The sequence below is a fragment of the Spermophilus citellus genome (genome assembly GCF_964194105.1).
Source record: "Spermophilus citellus genome assembly, chromosome: 11".
Classification (NCBI taxonomy): Eukaryota; Metazoa; Chordata; class Mammalia; order Rodentia; family Sciuridae; genus Spermophilus; species Spermophilus citellus.
In genome coordinates, this window is record NC_138192.1 from 24,162,874 (window position 1) to 24,185,585 (window position 22,712).

The 22,712-nt window shown below is 33.9% G+C and overlaps 1 protein-coding gene across 1 annotated transcript in view; it reads left to right on the forward strand.

Moving 5' to 3' along the window:
- DPP10 (dipeptidyl peptidase like 10) overlaps positions 1-22,712 on the forward strand; it is a gene marked incomplete at both ends in the record, with an annotated part of 611,721 nt that overhangs the window by 510,338 nt on the left and 78,671 nt on the right. Inside the window, one exon of the mRNA XM_081260615.1 lies at positions 19,418-19,538. Coding sequence (XP_081116741.1) covers positions 19,418-19,538 — 121 coding nt within the window. The remainder of the gene's footprint in view (positions 1-19,417; positions 19,539-22,712) is intronic.

Sequence of the window (22,712 nt, forward strand, 5' to 3'; positions counted from 1 at the left end):
GCAGTAACCCTTACCACATCCTAGGATTAGCTACACCTAAAGTCTAATGTTCTCACTTCAAATTTGAGATCAACAAAATTGATATTAAGAAGCTCAGGTTATTTCTTTACTCAATATTTAGGCCAGAAATATTGATGGACTATAATGCAATAACTGGGTTTAATAAGAAACACACATATACATCCAAAAAAATCCTAAAATTTTCTCAATCTTCTTGACTGGTAAATTTACTGTGTATTCAGGTATATGTTTATATTAATGTAATGCATATATAAATACGACAGGAAGTACATTCTCATATGAGTAAAATGCTATAACATTGTTTGGTTTTGTGTGGAAAAGAAAAAAATGTGCAATTTCAATACATAATTTGAAAGGAAATTAATTTGAATTGCTGTATGAAAATCACACACCCATCAGGCAAGCACTTCCATAAACTCTTTAATGTCTTCTTAGCTAAATAGCATGTTTGAGACTTTTCCACTGAAATTCAGAGATCTTAAAAAGAATATGAAATGCTGCTCCTTAATAAGCGCAGATTTCACACTTGATTTTTCCACTTCAGGGACACATACATCAATGTAAAGAGACAACCGAACATTCTGAATGCCACTAATTGGAGTTGTGTTTTTTTTCAAATTGTTTGTGCTGGCCCTGGTCACTTGAGAAGTGTGTGTTGAGTTGACTTTGCTGACTGCTTTGGATTCTAGATTCTCTGAAGGCAGGGATTGAAGCTCTGCAATCCTCCCAGCATGTGAAAATATATAATGAACTGTGGAGATAGCAGGCAAAATGATTCCACTGACAGTAATTAGAGATGCTGCTCAGAAAAGATGGTCAAAGCCTGTGCCAGCATGTGAAGTGGAAGGTACTGAACTGCTGAAGTCCTAGAGATGGGTAAAACACTGACAGGCTTATCAGAAAGAAAGAAAAAGAATGTTGGGGGGTGCGGGGAGAGAGAGGGGGGAAGGAAGGGAGAAAATGAGGGAGGAAAGAGAGGAAAGGAGAGGAGAGGAGCTTGGAAAGAAGGAAAAAAAGCCTCACAAATCTCCTGTATGGTATTTGAGAACACTTTTTCCCCTCTACTATGTATGTTAAATTTTATTTAACACTTCATAAAAATCAAAAGGAAATCAGTACTCTGTGATATAGAGTACCAATGTTAATTATAGGATGGCTAATCTTTACCTATCTCTTTTTGGATGGAAAAGGTAGTCTTTAACCCAATCAAACATTTCCATAGGTTTACACAACATGTAAAATGAATTTTTATAGAGGTTCAAACCAAGTATTCAGATTATTTCTTTGGAATATAGAAGCACAATCCAATCTGCATTCCAGGTACTCCAACAATAGAGAATTAGCAACGAGAATTCTGAGTTTTGAGAGCACTTAGAACAAGAAGCAACCTACAAGCTGAATTTGAAGTTAGATACTGGTGTCATATTTGTATCTCTGTGGACTACTCAAATATGAAAAGAAATGAACCCAGGGCTTCACACATTATAAGCAAGTGCTCTACTGCTGAGCTGCACTCCTGGCCCCTCTTGTGTTACTGTTTTTAACAACCGAAAACTAAAATTTAGGGATCTCTTCCAAATGTGAGAGGATAGAAATAAACAAATGAATCATCAGTGTAAAACATGTCAGCTAATTTGTGCTGGGAATAATAACCATTGCTCACTACATTCCCCTTAATTTGTATTTAAGCAACTTTTGAGTTATTTAGAAATAAGGAGGTAAATGCAAAAACATATTTTTCCTTGTTGGTTAGGTTTTTACTGTAAATAGCAATTTTTGTGGCACATCTAATTTCATGTTGCCCCCAACATAAAATTAAATAGTAAATTGTACAGTAAAGACCATAGAGATTGCAAGACTGTGGATAACAGTAATCACGTCATACATAATTCAATGCACTCAACACTTTGGACAGTTCCGGCTAAGTAAACCACTTGAATGGAATAGTGATGTAGATAATATGCAGTGGAAGTTCCTAAACAGCCTCTTTCCGTTTCACTGGAGCTTTTGCATATGTTACCTTAAGTTTAACTCCTCAGGATTGTCCTACAGTGATGATAAGAGCAAAGTCATCTGCAGTCTAAACAAACACTTGAGAAGAATAATATTATAATGACACCTTTTATAAGAAGTGAACCACTTTACACAATCCCTGGGGTAAAAATAAAAGAAAAAAATACCTATAATTAGGAAGCATTTAGTGTTTTAGTGATTTGCTGTGTTTTGTTAAGTGGCATGCAACTCCCTGAGGAACTGTGTTCTGCAGTACTGTCAGGATTCTTCATGTCAGAAATAACTCCAGATATCACTTTGATGATGTGATACAGCAAAGAACTACAAAAATGTGAAAAGAAAGTCCACTAATAAGGTTATCATAATAAGCCACATCTGAAGAAGTGATTTCTAAGGAAGATAGAGTAAAATAGTCTCAGAGCTAGGGAAGGATTGAGAGCAAATATACTTTGTAGCGGAAAAACATAAAGATATAGACAAACTGAAAAAGCTTAGTTGAGAATTTAAAAATTTCTTGTACAGTAAAAGATGCAATAAGTAGGAAAATAAGTAAGAATATAAAATATTTGATCAATATAGCCAACTTGATCTGCATGATGTTTATTGAAACCTATACTTAGCAATTACAGAATACAGGGCACTTTTAAGAGCACACACCAGACCTTAAAACATGTTTCATCAATATGAAAATATTGCAACAATACAGAATATACTCTTTCACCACAAAGGAATCAAAATGTAAATTTAATAAAGCATGAATTTTATATACACACAATTTTTATTCAATTAAGAATATACCAAATAATAACACAGGTTGACCTAAAAATTTGAAATATGAATTTATCCTGTAAATATGTTGCTCCTCTGCCTAAAGATGTGCAACAAGACAAATCATTGCAAAATTTTTATAATTTTAAAACAGAAGGAAACAACTTAAGTAATCATTGTGGTCCTGGTAAAAATAAATTGTAGAGCAAATGTACTTTGTAGTAAATTTGTTTTTTTTTAAGTAAAATAGTAAATATATGAATTTATTTTACTTAAAAACCAAACCAAACAAGAAATCCTGGCAGATTTATTTGTTTCTGATGTGCTTTAGAATGAAATTAGAACTAAGAAATTATATTAAAAATTGGTACCCAAATCTGAATTTTTTTCAAAATAATCTTAATAACTGTATTTTATGTCTCAACATAGAACTGGAACATGGGCAGGAAGATATTTAGGACTAGATGTTCATTGAAGAGAAACAAATCTCATACACCTATTTCTTTGATTTCTCCTGTGTTATCCAAATTCATATTCTCCCAAAAGAACTTTCTTCTGGAAAAAAATTACCATCTTCAAGCCAGGTACATGGCTGTTATATAAAGTCATTGGAAACATAAAGACATTTATCTACTGATAATTCAGATTTTAAGTTGATTCTTAGAACTAGAATTACCCTCAGATTTAAGCCTTTATCACTTTTTTGAAATTGTGACTTTTTTTCTGATAACGAGAAATTCAATTGAAAAAAGTGAAGAAAAATATTATACATGAAATATGATAAATTATGTGCTGGAAAACAAATAATATTCTAATTCAGAGCTGTCACCAATTAAAAGAATCTTGACCAAATTTGAAAAAATGGTTTCTCAACCCTGATATTGGAGAGTATTTGCTAACATTCTAACCTTCATGCAAATTTAGCTAAAATAACTGAATAAAGTATTATTTTTAACAAAAGCAAAACAATTCCCTAAGGTCTGGGCAACTATACAAAACGAGGCAAATTTTGGAAGGGAGTAAAATCAATCGACAAGTAAGTGATTGACAGTATATGAGTTTTTCCTTCTATGTTTTTTTTTTCTTTTTTGCTTTGATTTTATCCTAAGGACAGCTATAGCTGAGGCAGAAACAGGGATATGAAGAGCTGATTCTCAGACAGGGAAACCCAATGTCTCTCCAGAAAAAATGAGCCGTTCAAGCTCTGAGTAGCTGACCATGAGGCAGCACAGAGATGTGTCTATTCTTTCATATATTTACTATTTTATATCCATATATACATAAAAATATTAAAAAGAACACAATTATACATGCTGAATATCTAAAATTAAAAAAAAAATAACTATATGGGGTTAAGAGGAGGATAGGAATGACAGACCATTATTCAATATGGAAAAATAGACCATTACAAAGGACAAAAGACAGGGCCCCAGGGAAGAGTGATAAAACTACAAAATGCCTGACATATGAGAGAAGGGAGAAGGAAAAATATTTTAAGAAATGATAGTCCGAAATTCTGGAATTTAATGAGACAACAAAGTTTACATTCAAACATTCAATTGAGCGTGAACCGAAAATACAGTAAGTTCACAGAGAGTCACTCAGAGTCAAGAAAGAGACAGGCTGTTGAATATTAAAGATAAACTGACAACGTCGGTGTGGCCAGAGAAACCTCACAAATAGCACCTGGGAGGACAATTAGAAGAACTGCAGTGTTCTCATTAGTAACCATGTAAAATCAAAATGAAACAAAGATAATCTCTGATTCAAGAAAAGTAAAGATCCATGCTACAAGAATTGCTCTTGGAACATTTTCTGGGTTCTTTCATTTCTGAAGACCTGAATTTCCCTTTCATATCAATATGAAGAAAAATGATAGCAGAAGGAAACTCAGATCTTCAGGATTGAGGAACACAGAAAATAGTATATATCCCAGAAAATATTAAGAAACTTTTGTTTTTTCTTTAAATTTCTGTTTAAAATACGTTAGTGTTAAAAGTAAAAGTGATGATATGATTTGGGGGCCTATAATATATATAGGTGTAACGCTATTGTCAATGATAACAATAAAAATGTCATCAATTTTTAAGTTGGAAAATTATACATTCACAACATTTCTATATTTTACGTGATCTTATTTTCCTGAATGATAATTTGCTTAAACAAGGCACTTCGGGTTGTTAGATGACTATAAAACATTAGGTTGTCTAGTAAATAACTTCAGAATTCAGGGCATATGGTAGTTTATCTTCATTAAACAACAATAGATAGAATCATGTATTCATAATGCTCATCTTGTTGTTGACATTTTTATTCTCCATACATTTGAAAAAATTGAAACAAGTTATTATGAACTTGCCTCCTAGATGACTAAGGATATAAAATTGTTTCAACTTTTTTTCCTAGAATATTTTGAACTCTTGAAAATGTTGGTACATTTTGTTCATATTCCTAAAATTTAAAATATATTATCTTGGTAGCTAATCTAGTTTTAATTATTCAGCTAATAAAATATTTATTAAGTAGTTCAGTTCTCCTGGTACTTTGTGTTACTCCCAAAGATCATGACCTTCAAGAATATAGTTAATAAAATATGGATAATATTTCCTGTAAATGGAAAAAAAACAGGCACTTTATTTTTTAAAGAATAAGAAGTTTGTTTTTATTTTATTTATTTTTTTATTTTTTTATTGGTTGTTCAAAACATTACAAAGCTCTTGACATATCATATTTCATACATTAGATTCAAGTGGGTTATGAACTCCCATTTTTACACCAAATACAGATTGCAGAATCACATCGGTTACACATCCACATTTTTACATAATGCCATATTAGTAACTGTTGTATTCTGCTACCTTTCCTATCCCCTACTATCCCCCCTCCCCTCCCCTCCCATCTTCTCTCTCTACCCCATCTACTGTCATTCATTTCCCTCCTTGTTTATTATCCCATTCCCCTCACAACCTCTTATATGTAATTTTGTATAACAATGAGGGTCTCCCTCCATTTCCATGCAATTTCCCTTTTCTCTCCCTTTCCCTCCCATCTCATGTCTCTGTTCAATGTTAATCTTTTCTTCCTGATCTTCCTCCCTGTGGTAAGGGGCATAGTTACGCAATGATGGGATCCATCAAAGTTCCATGTTCTTTGGTAGTTGCTGCACTTTGAATGTGTCCCTGTAAAAACATGCGTTAAAACTGAATCCACAATGCAACCGTGTTGGGAAGTGGGGCCTAAAGCGAGGTGGTTAGGGAAGGAGGGCAAAGGAATCACTGGCCTGATATCTAGTCTAGTTTCCTTGTAGAAAAGGAGGTCAGCTCCTTTTCAGACAAGTCCTCTTACCCTTCTGCCTTCCAACAGCAAGAAGGCTCTTTTCAGCCCCTTGATCTTAGATTTCTCAACCTTTAGAACCATAAGAAGTAAATGATTCTCATTTAATAAATTACTCAGTCTGTGGTATTCTATGAGAGCAGCACAAAGTAAACTATAGGCTAAATGCTATAACAAGACATCATATTGCTTGTGATGAAGCTTCTACATAGCAGACTTCCTGGACTGGTGCGGAAGTCCGGCTGTAGCAAAATAACCTGGGGATGACGAACAACTTGTGTAGATTGATACAGCAGGAGTGGGAGCCATTTATTGTAGGACAGGAGCAGTATTTATACATTTCACACAGCTTATCTTAATTAGCATAAACTAGATACAGCAGTCAACCAATAAGGAATCTCCACACTTAATGGCTCACTGGCTTTACTTCACAAACCACTCCCTCTGGCATTTTGCCAGGCGCCATCCAGACTTGTTTACAGACTCTAACAGACTGGTCACGTCCATCCAGTATCCCCTTGTTCATTTGCTCCCCAGTTTTATTTTATCTCTCCAAGAGTTATGATGCAAAGTTATTAGTGAAGTCTGAGTTCAGACTTTCCCATAAAGTCATCTTGCCTGCTGTCGAAACATCTGCTTTTCTATTTCTATTAGTATCCATCTTATCTGTTCTAGCTCTAAAGTAATATGCACATCAAGGGTAAGAAGCACACTCAACTCCCACCACAGGCTGATGTGAAAAGCACTCAATTTTAACTGAAAGTAGAGGGAATTTGGTAGGTTGTGGAGTGGTGGTGTTAGAGTACACATTGGAAAGCTACAGCAGGTGAGTTGGTAAACGACCAAGGAGCATTTACTGTTGTTATGGGTTATTCTTTACTACACTGTAACCTATAACATTAGGAAACACAAATGGGAAAGGTGTTTAGTGGTTCGGTTTGAGATCCTTCTGACTTAGTGGTTCATATTACAGTTTTGTTGAGATTCTGCTAATTCATTTATCTTTCTACTTCTCAATTAGAGGAGAGTGTAGAGAAAATATGTTTTTTTAACATTAGCTGAAAATAAAGTGATAAATTCTAAAATCATGACAAATTTTTTCAAGGCACCTTATTAATATTCTTATCTCCAAAATTGGACTAATATTTTTCTAGTAAGTTTTTAGATGGATTTTTTTTTTCTTCATAAAGATCATTTAAACCACAAAATGGATGATTGTTAAGACAGTTAACATTTATCGCCAATGCTTTTTTTTTGCAGGGTATTTTGAAATTTATTGTTTCACAATTTTAATTTTCAAATACAAGAAATTTTTTCTTTTATTATTATTAATTTTATTTGTTGTACTTAGTTGTACATGACTGAAGAATGCATTTCAATTCATCATACATAAATGGACTGCAATATTTCTCTGGTTGTACAGGGTGTAGAGATGCACCATTTGTGCAATCATACATGGACCTAGAATCATATCTTTACCCTAGCTCCATTCCCTCTCAAACACACATCTGTTTTCCTTTTCCACTCTCTAGCTTTCTGTCTTGATCCTTTTATGATTGTGCATTTGAGACCAGAGATGATACTGCTGGTAAGAATAAGTCAGCATCGGGTCCTTGTTCCCCTGGTATTGGTATTGAAGATTAAACACCGGATAAATGACAAGGCAACAGAAAAACGTTTTATTTAAAGGACAGGAGAGAGAGAGAGAGAGAGAGAGAGAGAGAGAGAGAGAGAGAGAGAGAGAGAGAGAGAGGAGAGAGAGAGAGAAAGAGACAGACAGACAGACAGACACACTACTCTGACTCCAAAGCTGTTGCCTGAGGAAGTGGGGGTGTCCTGCCCCTTTTAGCTTTTCTTTTCACGTCCCCTTCTCCTCTTATCTTGCCTACATGGCCAAAATGTGGGAAAGGAGCCTTCCAGTGGTGCCTCAGAGAAAGGCAGGAGAGGAGTACCCAGGAGGTATTCCATCAACAACTCCTTATTGGGAAAAACAATTCCCTGGAGGCAGGTAACCTTGACAACCAGTTGGAGGAAAGGGAAGTGCTCTGGAGGTATTAGTATTTTATTTTCTTTTGAATCAGTCCCCCTATTTCTGACCTAATCATTCATTATCTATACTCACTGTTCTTTTGTTCTGGCGTCAATTTCACCATTGAACCTTCTAGACCAGCCTTTCTTGTACTGTATACTCCACTTAGAATAATGTTTACTTGCTCCCAGCTCAGAATACCTACTGGAAATTTTGGATCCAGTTATGATGTCATGTCTCATCTGGAGACTTTGCTGATACCCCCAACCCCAAATTCTGACCATCTCATACCATTTACTTAAATTCCAGTAACACTGAGCTTCACTAGATTATAGAAATACTCTATTTTAAAATAAATTCATAAACTCTTTCATTATCTTTCTGGATTGTTCAACCACAGGAGCTATGATATTCCTTGTTATCTTTGAGACATTGTGAACATTAAGCATTCAGTACAATTGTACAGGAATGAATGAACCTCATGAATGAATGAACCATCATGTCTCCAGACACCTCCCTCCCCATACCATGCAATCTTCTCTCTTCTTTCATCCTTAAAATTTCTTAATTGGTAAATTAAAAATACTTACCCCAAATAGTCATATGTATGTATTTCTTTGAAACAATGTGAAATTTGTCATATCACTTTGCATTACCAATTGACAGAAGTGGTATTTCACCAGGGGTTTATACTTAAGTCTTCTGTCCAATGTCACTTTTTCTGTCTTGTGTGTCCATGTCATATCCAAAGAAGAAGCAAATCAAACAACTGCATACAAAAATTAATGCATATTAAGGTTTTAAGATTGACCAAGACAGAATATAATATGGTGGATTGAAATATATGTTCTGAACAGAACACTTTTACTTAGAATTTCATCCAGAAGATTCTGTTATGTCTACTTTATGGAGCTCATGCCCCCATCCCTCACCCACCACATTGAACACTGTCACAGTGAAAGTACTGCCAGGAAAATTCTCATTTATTGTTGTATTATATGAGTGCCAATGAAGACTAAAGGCAGACATACCAGTAAATAATTTATTGTAAACAATCAACCATAAATTACTAAGGATCAGAAATTACTATTTTTAACACCATCTTATATGCTTGTATCCGCCAAATGATTTTAGAGTATATTTTGTTGCAAATATTCATACATCATAAGTATTTCTATTGTAACAGAGTAACTGAAGAACCCTGGAGAGTTTACTGTACAGAATCTTACAGGGGAATGTATCCCAACTGCTTTTATTCTGGACTCCAAGTTATACTTAAATTTAAGTGATTCTCATCCTCACTTCCTTATTGGTTCAATCAATTTTAAGTTCATAAGAACATTAATCAGAATAAATAATTTAATTCTGGACATACATCTTTTATTACCAAGTTCACTTTCTATGGATATTTTACTTGTATTTAGTATTTTTGAAGGATATAGTAAAACAAAAAAATTGAGTGTTTCTGTTTTGCAATAAGAAAATGTATTTCTTCATTTGGGGCCAAGGATGTCTTGAAATTGCATGAAGAAGTAGTATAAAGAGTCTAGAGTTGTGGGGAAAATGTGCATGGGAGATAGCCAAGCCTGGTTCCACCTTCTGCATTTTTCAATTTGTTTTCTTATCAGCATGCCCATAAACTGGAAAGTATTAGGCACAAAACCATTGATAAGCATATGAAAATTTCTTCCAGTCTCTCTCAACTTTCCTTCATGGAAACTCTTAAGTACTGCAATTTGAAATAAGATGAGTCACAATACAAATGTGAAAACAAATTATTTTAATCTTGGAGGCTAAAGTGCATATGCAGCATATTTTTCACTAATTTTTTGATGCATAAGAGGGAGGACAACTAGCTGGAAAGACTCTCGATATAAATGATAGTGAAGGACTTTCATTCCCATGAATGTATAAAGGTTAAATGGTTACATGTCACCTGATAATTAATATTCTGAGAGTAGGCAACAGAAATGGACTCAGGCTCACTTTAACAGAAAATGAACTCATTAAAACATGTCTGAAAGCTTTCAGAACCAATGAGAAGGTTCGAATTCTATAACCAGAAAATGAACAGGAGCTATGAAGATCCAGGCATTTTTGAACATAGGAATGTGTTCTGGAGAATCTGATTAAGACACTGCAGAAAAATCTGTTAGGATGCTACAACTGGTACTTAGACCTATGAACATTCACCTCTACCCTTGGAAAAGTGAGGCTCTCTGTGTATTATTCCCTCAAGATTCAGAATCATGTGGAGGAATATGACCATAGGATGTTTCATCAAGCATGTATTTACATTGGTGACAAGTCTTCCCATCCATATTTTATTGCACATCAATACTCAGGTAATACAAGGATCCTCTAAAATTGAAACACATTTCAGAGACTGAATCCCCAACAAAGAGTCATGTGGAGGAATATGACCATAGGATGTTTCACTAAGCATGTATTTATATTGGTGACAAGTCTTCCCATCCATATTTTATTGCACATCAATACTCAGGTAATATAAGGATCCTCTAAAATTGAAACACATTTCAGAGACTGAATCCCCAACAAAGAAAAAATGTACTCTATGCAGCTGATACAGAGAAACAGCATACCATCTTTAAATTCTTATGCTTCCCTCCAGGAAAACTGGGAAAGGAATATTTGATTCTAAGTTTTAATTATGTATTTTATGATCAATTACTATTAGATCAAGTGATTAAAAAATCTGTGTACAGATATCCTGATTTTGTTTTTTTTTTAAAAACTTATAGACCACTATGAAATACTAAATTCACAACTTTTACAAATAAGAAAAGTAAGTTTCCATAGAGGGGAAGTGACTTTCTTGCCCCAGTACTACAAAAAGCCATTGACATTGCCAGGATCATATCACATCTCTCTCATAGAAATCTCATTTTCTCAACAGGGCCACAAATAAATTTATCTTTTAGATAACAAAGTTGTCATTCTGAATAGCTAGCCCTGTCTTGTATATTCCTTTTCTGTATTTTTCTTCAATACTCCAAAATCTTACTTTAATTTTATTTGTTTTCATTTCAAGTTCTATCGCCATCACTCATGTAAAGTAGTACTATTTCTCCTGAATTAATTTATTGGTTCTATTTTTTTTCCACCATATCTACACTGATTTGCATATGCTTTCTTTGGAAAGTCATATTAGATCATAAGTTCTTTTTTTTTTTTGGATCCAAGGCCTAACACAATGCCTCATATGTAGAAGGTGACTGTAACCCCTATTTGGGTTACAATGAAAGGATAAAAGAAGGGAAATGGGCAAGACAAGGAAGTGGTGAAGAAGGGAAATAGGCAAGACAAGGAAGTGGTGAAGAAGGGAAGTAGGCAAGACAAGGAAGTGGTGAAGAAGGGAAATAGGCAAGACAAGGAAGTGGTGAAGGAAAAGTGAAAGAAGAAAGTGAGGAAGGGGAATAATCAGATTCACAAAGAAAAGACAGTACCATCCTCAGGCACTGACACATACATCATTGCCCAAGGAACTTTTTATACTAATAATAATGTTGATGACTTTATGTCCTATGGATTCCAGCTTATTTATTTGGACCCATAAATATATGCATTAATGTTTTTAGTTATCAGGATGATCTATTAATCACGATGTTGTCTCTAAATGAGCTTTATAGTCTGATGTAGCCAAAAGACAATCTGCTATTACATTCATTGATTATAATTGATACTTTCACTGACTTTATTCTAGTATCCGTTTGTCTCTTAAGATATATATCATGTGTATATATATATATATATATATATATATATATATATATATATCTTTTATATCTTATGTATAAAATATTAGGCTTTGGAACTGGAAAGTGACTTATGTAATTAAGAATTTAAGACAAAAGGATATTTTTCACTTGCTGAAAATTGCATTATGTTCTGTAAAGGTTTTAAGAAATAAGAACTTTGAAAGGCCTTCCTGATATGAATAATTGCAAATGTCAAAGTATGAAAGTTCCCTGATAGTAATTCTATTTCTAGAATGCCAGATACTGATTCAAAGGTGACATGAATGATTTGAATGAGTTGTTTTATATCAGAGAGATGGTCCTGTAGCAGTATGAAAGCAGTCTTTATAACCAAGAGAGAGATTTATTTAAGGCCAAAATGTCAGACGTAATCAAATTATTTAACTTGTACTCATAACTTTATTTTGCACTATATTAATGAACATACAAAATTTATTATAGCCCAGCAAGTTAAAGAAACAGAATGTCATGAAGAGTAAATTTGAATGCTACATAGTGGTTTTTAGTGAAATACTGATAAAAATCTTTATGATAATATTTTGTAAGTATTAATATAAATTGCATATTATATTTTTAACTTAGTTTTAAATTAGTTTTAGCATACATGCTGCAAAGTAGACAGTGCTGGTCCTTGTGAACATTGACATGGTACCTGGAGAAGAAACAGAACATTGTTCACACTCAGAAAACCTGTATTCTGCCTTCAACTAGACACTATTTCACTCAAAGGATGATCACTATCCTGATTTTAAAATTATTATTAGCTCTCATAAGTAGTATACTATGAGCATTTTATGTGTATACACACACACACACACACACACGCACGCACACACACACACAGAGTCACAGATACAGCAATCTGTCTACCATTCACATACATTTCTCTTCGGCATGTTCCTTGGAATAGCATGGCTGGGTCATTCAGTTGCACATATGTTCTGCTTTGGTAAAAAACTATTAATAAGATTTATAAAGTATTTCTACCAATTGTCTCAAGTGCATGAGCATTTTTGTTATTTCTCATCATTAACTACACATTATGGAGTCTCTCTTTCATTTTATCATTCTAATACCCAAGTATTTGGCTTTTGTTTTTTTACTTTCTTTCATGTTATCAAGAACCTAAATTATATAAATCAAAATAAGGACTTTTTATTCATAGGATTTTACTTAAATTTTTAAAGAAATAATAATCCCCCAACTGTTTCCTAGGATGAAGTTGTATGTAAATTGTATAAATTGCTTAGAGAGGAATTTTTTTTTCACTATTTGATGGGATCATCTCCTTTAAGGGTAAATGCTGTTAATATTTCAAGGATTTTTATTTATTAAAAAATTAAATATCTTATAACATCTTATACATATAATAGAATTAAAGGAACCTTATCCTCATGTCATGGAATTCTTATTATTTGTTATAAAATTATATGTATATATGTATATATATATGTGTGTGTGTGCATACGTGTATGTGTGTGTGTATGTGTGCGTATATATATATATATATATTCAAAATGTTTAATGTTATCTGTATGATGAAAACTCTTCATTTATTGAAAAATAATAGTGCTTGATCCCAATAATGTCTCTAAGTCAATACAGAATCTTCATGTTTCTAATTATTTATTTCCACATTATTACATCAAGTTCACTTTAATAACAAATGCTTAGTTTATCATAGTATAATACATTCTTAAAGAAATGTTTAAGGTAGCATGATTAAAAATTAAAATCTGTTCCTTGTAAAACAAAAGATCAAAGGGTCCACACACATTTTTGGAGCCAGATTTGGGCCACTAAGGTTTGCACAAAAGGAAAGAACTGCAAATGATTTGAAGAATGTGCCATCAAGGCTAAAAGGTGCTGCAGTGATTGACTCTGGAGGGCGGAGAATAAAAGGATGCAAGTGAGTGAAACTAATCCATGTGCTTCAGAACTCACTTTTTAAATGTAAGCACTTTGACATAACATTAGGAATAATGACAGCATTTTAACAACCATTCTTCCCATTAAGCAAAATGTTTAAGAATTACCTTTCTGCCATCAGTCTCTCATTTTCACCATCCATTCTTTAATTGCCATCAATTATTTTACTAAATATTCCCCTAAAATTGATCATACCATGCACCTGCTCATAAACAATTTAAAGTTGTCAAATATTGAGAAACTTTGAGTTAGCATTCAAGCTTCTCTACCATTTGGCACCAGTTAACCTTCAGATCAAGCATGGGTGTATAGACCCTCTACAACTTTTCTCCAAATATTTCTATATAGTCATGCTTTAGTTTTAGCCCATTCTGGTCTTTAGAAGAAGAATAGAGTTTCTTCTTTTCTAACTTTCTAAGCCTATAGAATCAATCCTGTCCTTTATGCAATGCATATTTAGTATCTTTAAAAGTCTTGAACCAAATCACTCATCCTGACCATCTGCCACTCATGACTCAACCTGGTAATTCTTGTATTTTGCTTCATTGAATTTAGAGGATTACCTACCAGTCACATAAAAATTATAGTCTTGAAGATCAGGAAGAAACATTATAAATGTACATATATATGTACAATCCCAGAGATATTTAGTAAGGTACTTTCAAACAACAAATTACAAATTGGCTTTTAAACGTTTGGAGAATTAAGTTAAATATTTAATATATGGAACATGATTATGCCAATAAATTATTTAGCTATGAATCAGTAGTTCTCACCTGGGGCGTGGTTTCAAACCCCTCTTCCCTACCAAGGAACATGTGGAAATGTCTGGGGACATCTTTGATTATCCTGTCTGAGCAGAGGGAATGCAAATGGCATCTTGTGTGGAAGTTGTATATGCAGTTAAATATCCTACCATGCATGGAGCAGTCTTCCACAATAGAGAATTCTCTCATACTAAATGTTGTAATTCCTAGTATGAAAACTCTTCTATGTTAGGAAAACACCCTTCTTATCATCAGTTTTTTAAAAATAATAACTACCATTCATGTAGCCCAAAGACCAGATTAATTTCTATATTACTCATATATGAACTTCTGCAATTTATATACAAATATAAATATGGTCACTAATCACCAGAAAATGCAAATCAAAATGACAATGAGATAAGGCCTCACAATTATTAAGGATGGCTGTTATCCAAACAAACAATCAAACAAATTCAAGTATGGGTTAGCATGTAGAGAAATGGATACACTTATAAATTGCTGGTGAGAATGAAGCTAGAGTAGTCTCTATAGAAAATAGTGTGAAATTTCTTCAAAAAATTAAAACTAAAACAACCTTGTGATCTACTAATTCTGCTTCTTGGTATTTGCTCAAAAGAATTCAGGTAAGTATTTCAAAAGATATATAGCAATCCCATGTTTGTTGTACCACTATTTACCACAGCCAAAATATGGAAACAATCTAAATACCCATCAGTGGATAAATAGAGGAAAAGTGCTGTATACAACAATGGAATACTTTCCCTCTACCCTTATCAGCCATAGCTGTCATCTGGAATAACTTTTGATTACAGTTTCCCCACCTGGAATGCAAATCACAGAAAAAGGTAATTCAAATACTACCCCCAATGCACTATAAGTTTACCGATTCTATGATGGCATTTATGTATATTTTTTAATGATTCATTTTCTAATTTTAGATTATCATGAAAATCCACTCAAGTCAGTAAAGGTGATGTAGCTTTTGAGTAGTATTTCTGATAACATAGATTGAATAGCCAATGCTGTTTGTTGTTGTTGTTGTTGTTCTTTTAAGCTGGCTGAAAGTTTGTGAGACTCTGGCTGTGACAAGCCATTTCCACTGGTTGCATTAGTCACAGTAGACTCATTAACACTGTGCTTACTCAAGACCTTTACATTTTCATGACTTTAATATCAATTGATCGTTTCTTGTTTGTCCACCACATGTCACTTGTGTATGGAATGGAATATACCCAGTGTCTCTGCTTTGGTTTGGAGTTGAAGAGTCCCCCAAAGCTCATGTGTAAGATTATGCAAGAAGGTTTACAGGAAAAATGATTGGGTTATGAGAGTCTGAACCCAATCCGTGAATTAATCCCCTGATGGTATCAATTGAGTGGTCACGAAAGATGGGTAGGGTATGGCTGAAGGAAGTGGGTTCCTGGGAGCTTTGAGTTATATAATTTTGTATCTGGAGAGTGTAATCTCTCTCTCTCTCTGCTCTGTGATCATCATGTGAGCTGCTTCCCTCTGCCACATTCTTCTGCCATGATGTCCTGCCTTACCTGAAGCCCCAAGTAAAGGGGCTGTCTGTCGATGTACTGAGACCTCTAAAACTATGAGCCCCAAATAAACTTTTCCATTTTTACAATTGTTCTGGTTGGGTCTTTTAGTCACAGCAGTGAAAAAACTGACTAGAACAGCTTCCTCACGCAGTAACTGAGGCTGCTGGTGTTCTCAGCATGTGGAGCAGCTGCTGGTGTTGCAGGAGGAGGAAGACAAGGTGGTAAATTGAAAATTGGCTCTTAAAGCCTCCTTTCCATCAGTGACACACATTGTGTCCAATCTCTTGATGATGAGCAATATCGACTGGCATATTGATCAGAATAATTTCTTGGAACATGTATTACATATTTTCTGACAAAATAATTCAGCACATCATATTTCAATTATCCTCCTGTTTCCTTTGGTGACTTTACAATTTTCAGTTATTTTGTGGGTAGATTAAGAATATTGATTTTGAGAAACTGGATAGTTGGCATGCTTTATAAATTTAAGACTTAATTGATCAAATACCTATCTTTCTATTTGTTATGCTTTTTAGGTGGCTCATTGAAGGAATGAATTAATGATATCAAAATATTTTGACAGTTTAATCAGTACCATTGGGATGCATGGCATTACTGTTTGTCATGTTTTCAGGGTGATTTAAGTCTAGTTGAAGCCCCATTTAATTTCATCAGAATGGAAAATAGGATCCAGCTTAATTTCATCAGAATGCCTGAGAAGTATCTGGGAATATATGCAGTTCTCAAATTGTCAAGGTAGTGGTTAGAGTTTTTCATTAGGTGAAATAATGCAATTCAGTGAAAAATCTTGTAATTGAAATGAGGTTAAAAATTATAAAGGTAGATTTTTTTTATGAGAACAGCTACTATGTTTTGTTGCTGTTCTTGTCTACTGGGGAAAAAAGGATTTTGTGGACAGTCTCTAGTAGTATAGCTTTTAGTGGGATGGCATTAAAATTCTGATTCCATATTGCTTGTTCTTTTGCATTGGAGCAGATGTCAGTTTCATATGGATTCTGGATGTAATCCAATCTGTTCTTCAAATATAAATGTAATTACTGGTCAATAGTTGGGGATAATTTATACATCTGCTTAAGTCGTGGAGGTTTTATTAATTATTTTTGACTTAGAGTTCTTTCCCTCTGAAAAACTGAGGATTTTGAATCATATTGCTTTGGGTGAAGTCACCTTCTTCCTAATAAACTCTTGGGTTGAATAGTTGGGGGTTATGTGCAGTCATTACTCACAAGTGCTATTAGAGGGTTCGGATTTAGGGGGAAAAAAAGAGAGGTGGTTATCCCAAAGAAAGAGTTTACACTTGTTTCTTTTTTTTTTAAGGACTGAAGAAGTTAGTATGCAAAAGACATATAGTTTAAGCTATAATCAGCTACAATAAAATTAATGTATTTTTCCAGTTATCATAGTTTAATTAATTAAATTCATTAAAGTCCTTAAAGTCATTAATTCAAACTTTCATCCAGTATTATGATATCTCATATTATTCTCAAACTTTTGCCTACGTGTGATCTCTATTCTTTAATAAGAAGCTTATTTCCTGTTTTGCATTGTTACCTGAAAACTTTCTAACTGAAATGAAAACAATAAATATAATTGATTTAATCCTCCTCCCCCTTCCACTGTGGCTGTTCAACTCCTAACACTAATGTGTATTTAACTGGCAAAATGTGGAGTACTGGCCAGTTGTTGGGGATCATTTACAGATGGGCTGAAGCCACGGAGTATTTTATTTTGATTCAGAATGTAGAGCTTACCAAAAGCTCAGGATTTTGAACCATGTTAATGTATGAGACCAGCCTTGATTTTAGGAATAGCCACATGTGTTTTATATTTTATATTCACTATCTCATTTACACTTCATAACAGATCTATACAATATGTGTGAGACTTAACCACATTTTACAAATGAGGGGACTGCAGTTTACCAAGGTCAAGAAAATTATCAGGGTCACTAGATTTTAAATGTAGACTAGCTGAGGGTAAAGTCCATGCTTTTATGCACCATGCTGTACCCTTCTGTTTTCGAGATATTTTATCCATAGACTGATATTCTTACTTATAATAATAATTATTAACTAAATATACCCAATATTAAATGCTTGCCACATATCCAATATCAAAATAGAATATCAATGAGATTTTCTGTAAATACCAATTTGCTCTGTTACTATGCAGACCCAGATTTGAAATCTAGGATCTAATAATTATTTAGACAGTTGTTTTAGAAGTGCTTGTATTTTCTCTAATTGCCATTTTGTGTATGATTCTATACCATGCTAGTTACATCTTTTTCCTTATTGGTGGAACATTTGATGCTAAAAGAAATATGGCTTGCCCTGGACAATTTTTGACTCCCCTAATATACGAAAGAAACTTGGTTCTATGGAAGCTTATAACACAACATGGATCAGCATATTTGTTATTAAATACAATGTAAAGTGAATTACACATAATTTTATCCTGAATTACCAATAGCAAAGTTAGGTCACTTTGTGTGAACACCATCATTCCTGTTTTGGGGGCTGTTGTATTGATATTACTGAAGGAGACTCTATGCTGTGTTCAAATTAAAACTCTACCACTCTCAGGCACAAGTTCCTTATCATTGGTATGCTATTTAAGAAAATGTTGGCAAGGAATATTGGTGCATGGGTAAGTGCATTTCTTGTGTAAGTTAAAAGGACTTTTATTATTTCTTATTATCAGTGAATCTGCAAGTCCAGCTGGATAGCTTCTGAAAGATTTTCTAAAGATATTTTTATTGACCCCCCAAATGCATTTTTCTAACAGTAAAGACTCAAAATTGAAGCTTTTCCAACAGTCAGTTGACTGTTACTAAAATGACATCTATTTCAGTTATTATTCTCTTGAGTATGCAAAATGTTACCTCAAAGCCAAACCAATTTTGTGGTATGGGAGAAACATCATTAAGTAGATGAACTATTGTTGCTGAAAATAAGGATTTAAAAACATCAATATCAAATTCCATGTGATTTCAAAATGACAACTTGATATTGATATGATAGGAAAAGAAATAGCCATTAACAATTGATTACAATACAAATATATGCATTAAATTTTTTTAAAAAAGGTTATAAGTAGGCAAATGACAAAACATTAATTTAGTGATCATTATATGATATGAAAGTTTAATAAAGACATCCTAACATGTTGGGTTTTTTTTGTTTGTTCATATGTTTTCTGATCCAGATTTATATTTTTGAAAATAATATCTACTACCAACCTGATATAAAGAGCAGTTCATTGCGACTTACATCCTCTGGAAAAGAAGGAATTATTTTTAATGGGATTTCTGACTGGTTATATGAAGGTGAGTTGAACAGATTTGGTTTCAAAAGAATACAAACGGCATATGTTGATAGAAAATCTAAAAGAAAAAATCTATTCATACCAGAACAATACATTTAGCACTATATCTTCTCATTTCCTCTCAAAATTGCCTCCATGTTTTCATCTTTTCATGTGTTTACATTTTGCCTGGTTGTAATTTAAATCTACTTATATGAGTCCACTTTGGTTATATGTTTGAAAGTGTATATATAAAATGCACATGCAGACACACTTGGTCTCGGCTACACAAATTTTGTTGTTGATGATACTTAACCAATGAGAATGGATGGTTACCTCACAGCATTCTGGAATTAGATGCTTAATTTTTCAGATTCTCTGGAAAAGGAGAAACAAAAGCCTTTACCTGTCCAAAAAAAAAAAAAAAAAAAAAAAAAAACAGTGCATAAAAGCCACTTGATTTTAGTCATTCCCATCAGGGACATTCTGTAATATTTTAAAAGCCGTTGCATAGGGAGAAAAATAAAGCCTACATGAAGAGTTATTTTTCAATAACTGTTGAATCAAGTTTTGGTAATAGCTAAAAAAAAAGGCTGAGGATGTAGTTCACTGGCAGGCAGACAGCTAGCCTAGTATGCATGTGGTCCCAAGTTCAATCCTAGCATGGCAATAATAATAATAATAATAATAATAATAATAATATAAAAATTAGTGAGATGCTGAAAACCTCCCTCTATTTTTTTTAACATTTACTTTTTAGAAGTAGCTGGACGCAATACCTTTATTTTGTTTATTTATTTTTATGTGATGCTGAGATCGAACCCAGGGCCTCGCATATGCAAGACAAGTGCTCTACCTCTGAGCCACAATCCCAGCCCTCCCTCTAGTTTTGATCATGTATCAGTTATCAACTGACTAGCTTAGTTCTAGGTATATATTGCCTGAGAAAGACTGAAAGCCTGAGTTTAAACCCTGATTTTCAGATTCTGCAACTGATCTTGGCAAAACATGTCAACACTTAAAGTAAATCTGTTTGATTATAAATGATAAAACCAGGAATCCTACAGAAAAGTGATTTTATTTCTTGAACAATATTTGCAAATGCAATTTCTCTGCCTCAAATTCAATAATTTAAATTCTGTAATAAAAGTGAATCATTCAGAGCACTCATTCATTTTTTTCAGTCTCTCACTCAGTGGGTATTATCAACTGTCTTCCATATACTAGTCTTGGTATTAAGATAGCACAGGAAGTTAATATATATATATATATATATATATATATATATATATATATATATATGACCTTATATTCAAGTGAAAGATTTTTGCTAGGCAGAAAGATGTTATTAAAAGTGTTGTAGTCCTTGAAATTTACAAGTTGTAGTCCTTGATATTTATATATATGTGTGTATGTGTACAAGTCTATTTATATCTATAATAGATTTCTGTATACATGCCAGCATCAAATAATGAAAGAGTTTTAGAGGCCATGCTTTATTTTGAGGAGTAGTGAGAGCTACACTGAATATCAGCAATTATTATGCCATGAAGGAGCAAAACAACAGTAGCAACAAAGGAATACACAAGTAGATGAGAAGGATTCTTTGGTTGAGAGTTTCAGAAGCTGACTCTGAATTTCCGATTTCAAAAAGATAAGTTTTAGAGAGGCCTGGAATGGTCCACTAAATTGGAAAAACAAAACAAAATAGGTGGAGAACATTCTTGGGTAGGTTTGGGGATTTGACTAGCTGGAGCTACAAGATGCTCTTACCTAAAGGAGCACAGAGGCTAAGACTTTCAACTTTATGTCTTTGATACTGTGTGAGAAACCAAAAAAAAAAAAAAATGGATGAATTCAATGTGGTGAGTGCTTGACTTATGGTCAACACAGGATTCTCTGGAAGAATGAAGAAATAATGACTTGGGCCATTGAAATCTCAGGGATTTTCAAATATTTTCATTTCATTTCTCAGCCTAAAAAAGTAAGAAGAATTACATATGAGAAGAAGATATTAGGAAGGAAAATCCATGCAGAGGTAATAGCTTGCAAAAACACAGAAGGGTTAAACAGCACCATGTGTGCTAGGGAACTGAATCTACATTCTATTATCAAGGTATAAAATTTGGGAGAGAGGAAGACAGTAAGAACTAGAAAACAGGGACCTCCCAAAATGATCTGGGGTTTCAATTATGTTTCTACTAATAAATGTGGAGATTAGTAGAGCTTTTCAAGTACAAGAGTGATGAGATTGAGTCATCCATGTACAGAGAAGATACTGGTTATGGTGTGAAGCTGGGATCTAATAGTGGAAAGGACCAGTGAGCAGCTATCAGGCTTTTGATATGCTCTATCAGGAGATAATGAGCATTGGAACTGGGGTTAAAGCAGTTAGAAGGAGGGAGGATTCTAAAATTGATGAGGCAGTAAAATAGTTAGGTCTTAGTGGCTGAGCAGTTGGGGCGCATGAGAACATGTCAAGAATGACTCTATGACTTCTGGTTTGGGTCACTAGTAAATGGTGGTGGCAGACACAATGAGCGAGCACTAACAAGGAGTGAATTTCAGGGAGGAGAGGAGTTAATAGAAATGTGGTCATTTCAGTATAGTGGCAATGCTATGTTGGGCAATGCCGTGTGATCCTTAGCATCAATGAGCTTTGAAATCAATGAGATGTATATACAGTGCAGACTGGGCCTATGTTGCTGATTTGGACCCTGATTAAGATGACTTAAGCCACTGTCCAATTGGGGAAGCTTCATGTAGGTTATGGGCATTCCACTTTTAAGGAAAATTTAAGGGACAGTATTGGAGACCATTAGCTAACAAAGAATTTTGAGATAATAAAAATTTATATCTACACTGAGCATGAACAGTGTCTTGAGGTATGGGAGGGGGCAGAACAAACAGGTAACAAAATCCTTTGTGATGACACTGTAGGTCTCAAAGGTTCCAAAAGGGAAGTGAAAAAATATATATATATATATAGTTTCTGTCACTCAAATTAAACTTGACACTTTGGCCACTATGTTCCAAATCTACTAGGAAATCTCCCATGTGTATCTGATTTAATCCTTACAGCACTGCTTATTGAAGAAACCAAGGCTCAGGGGGCACAAGTGACTTGGATAAGGTCTCAGAGCTGATGAGTGGCAGAGCTGATCTTTGAATGTCTTCTGTTTCCAAAGCCATTGCT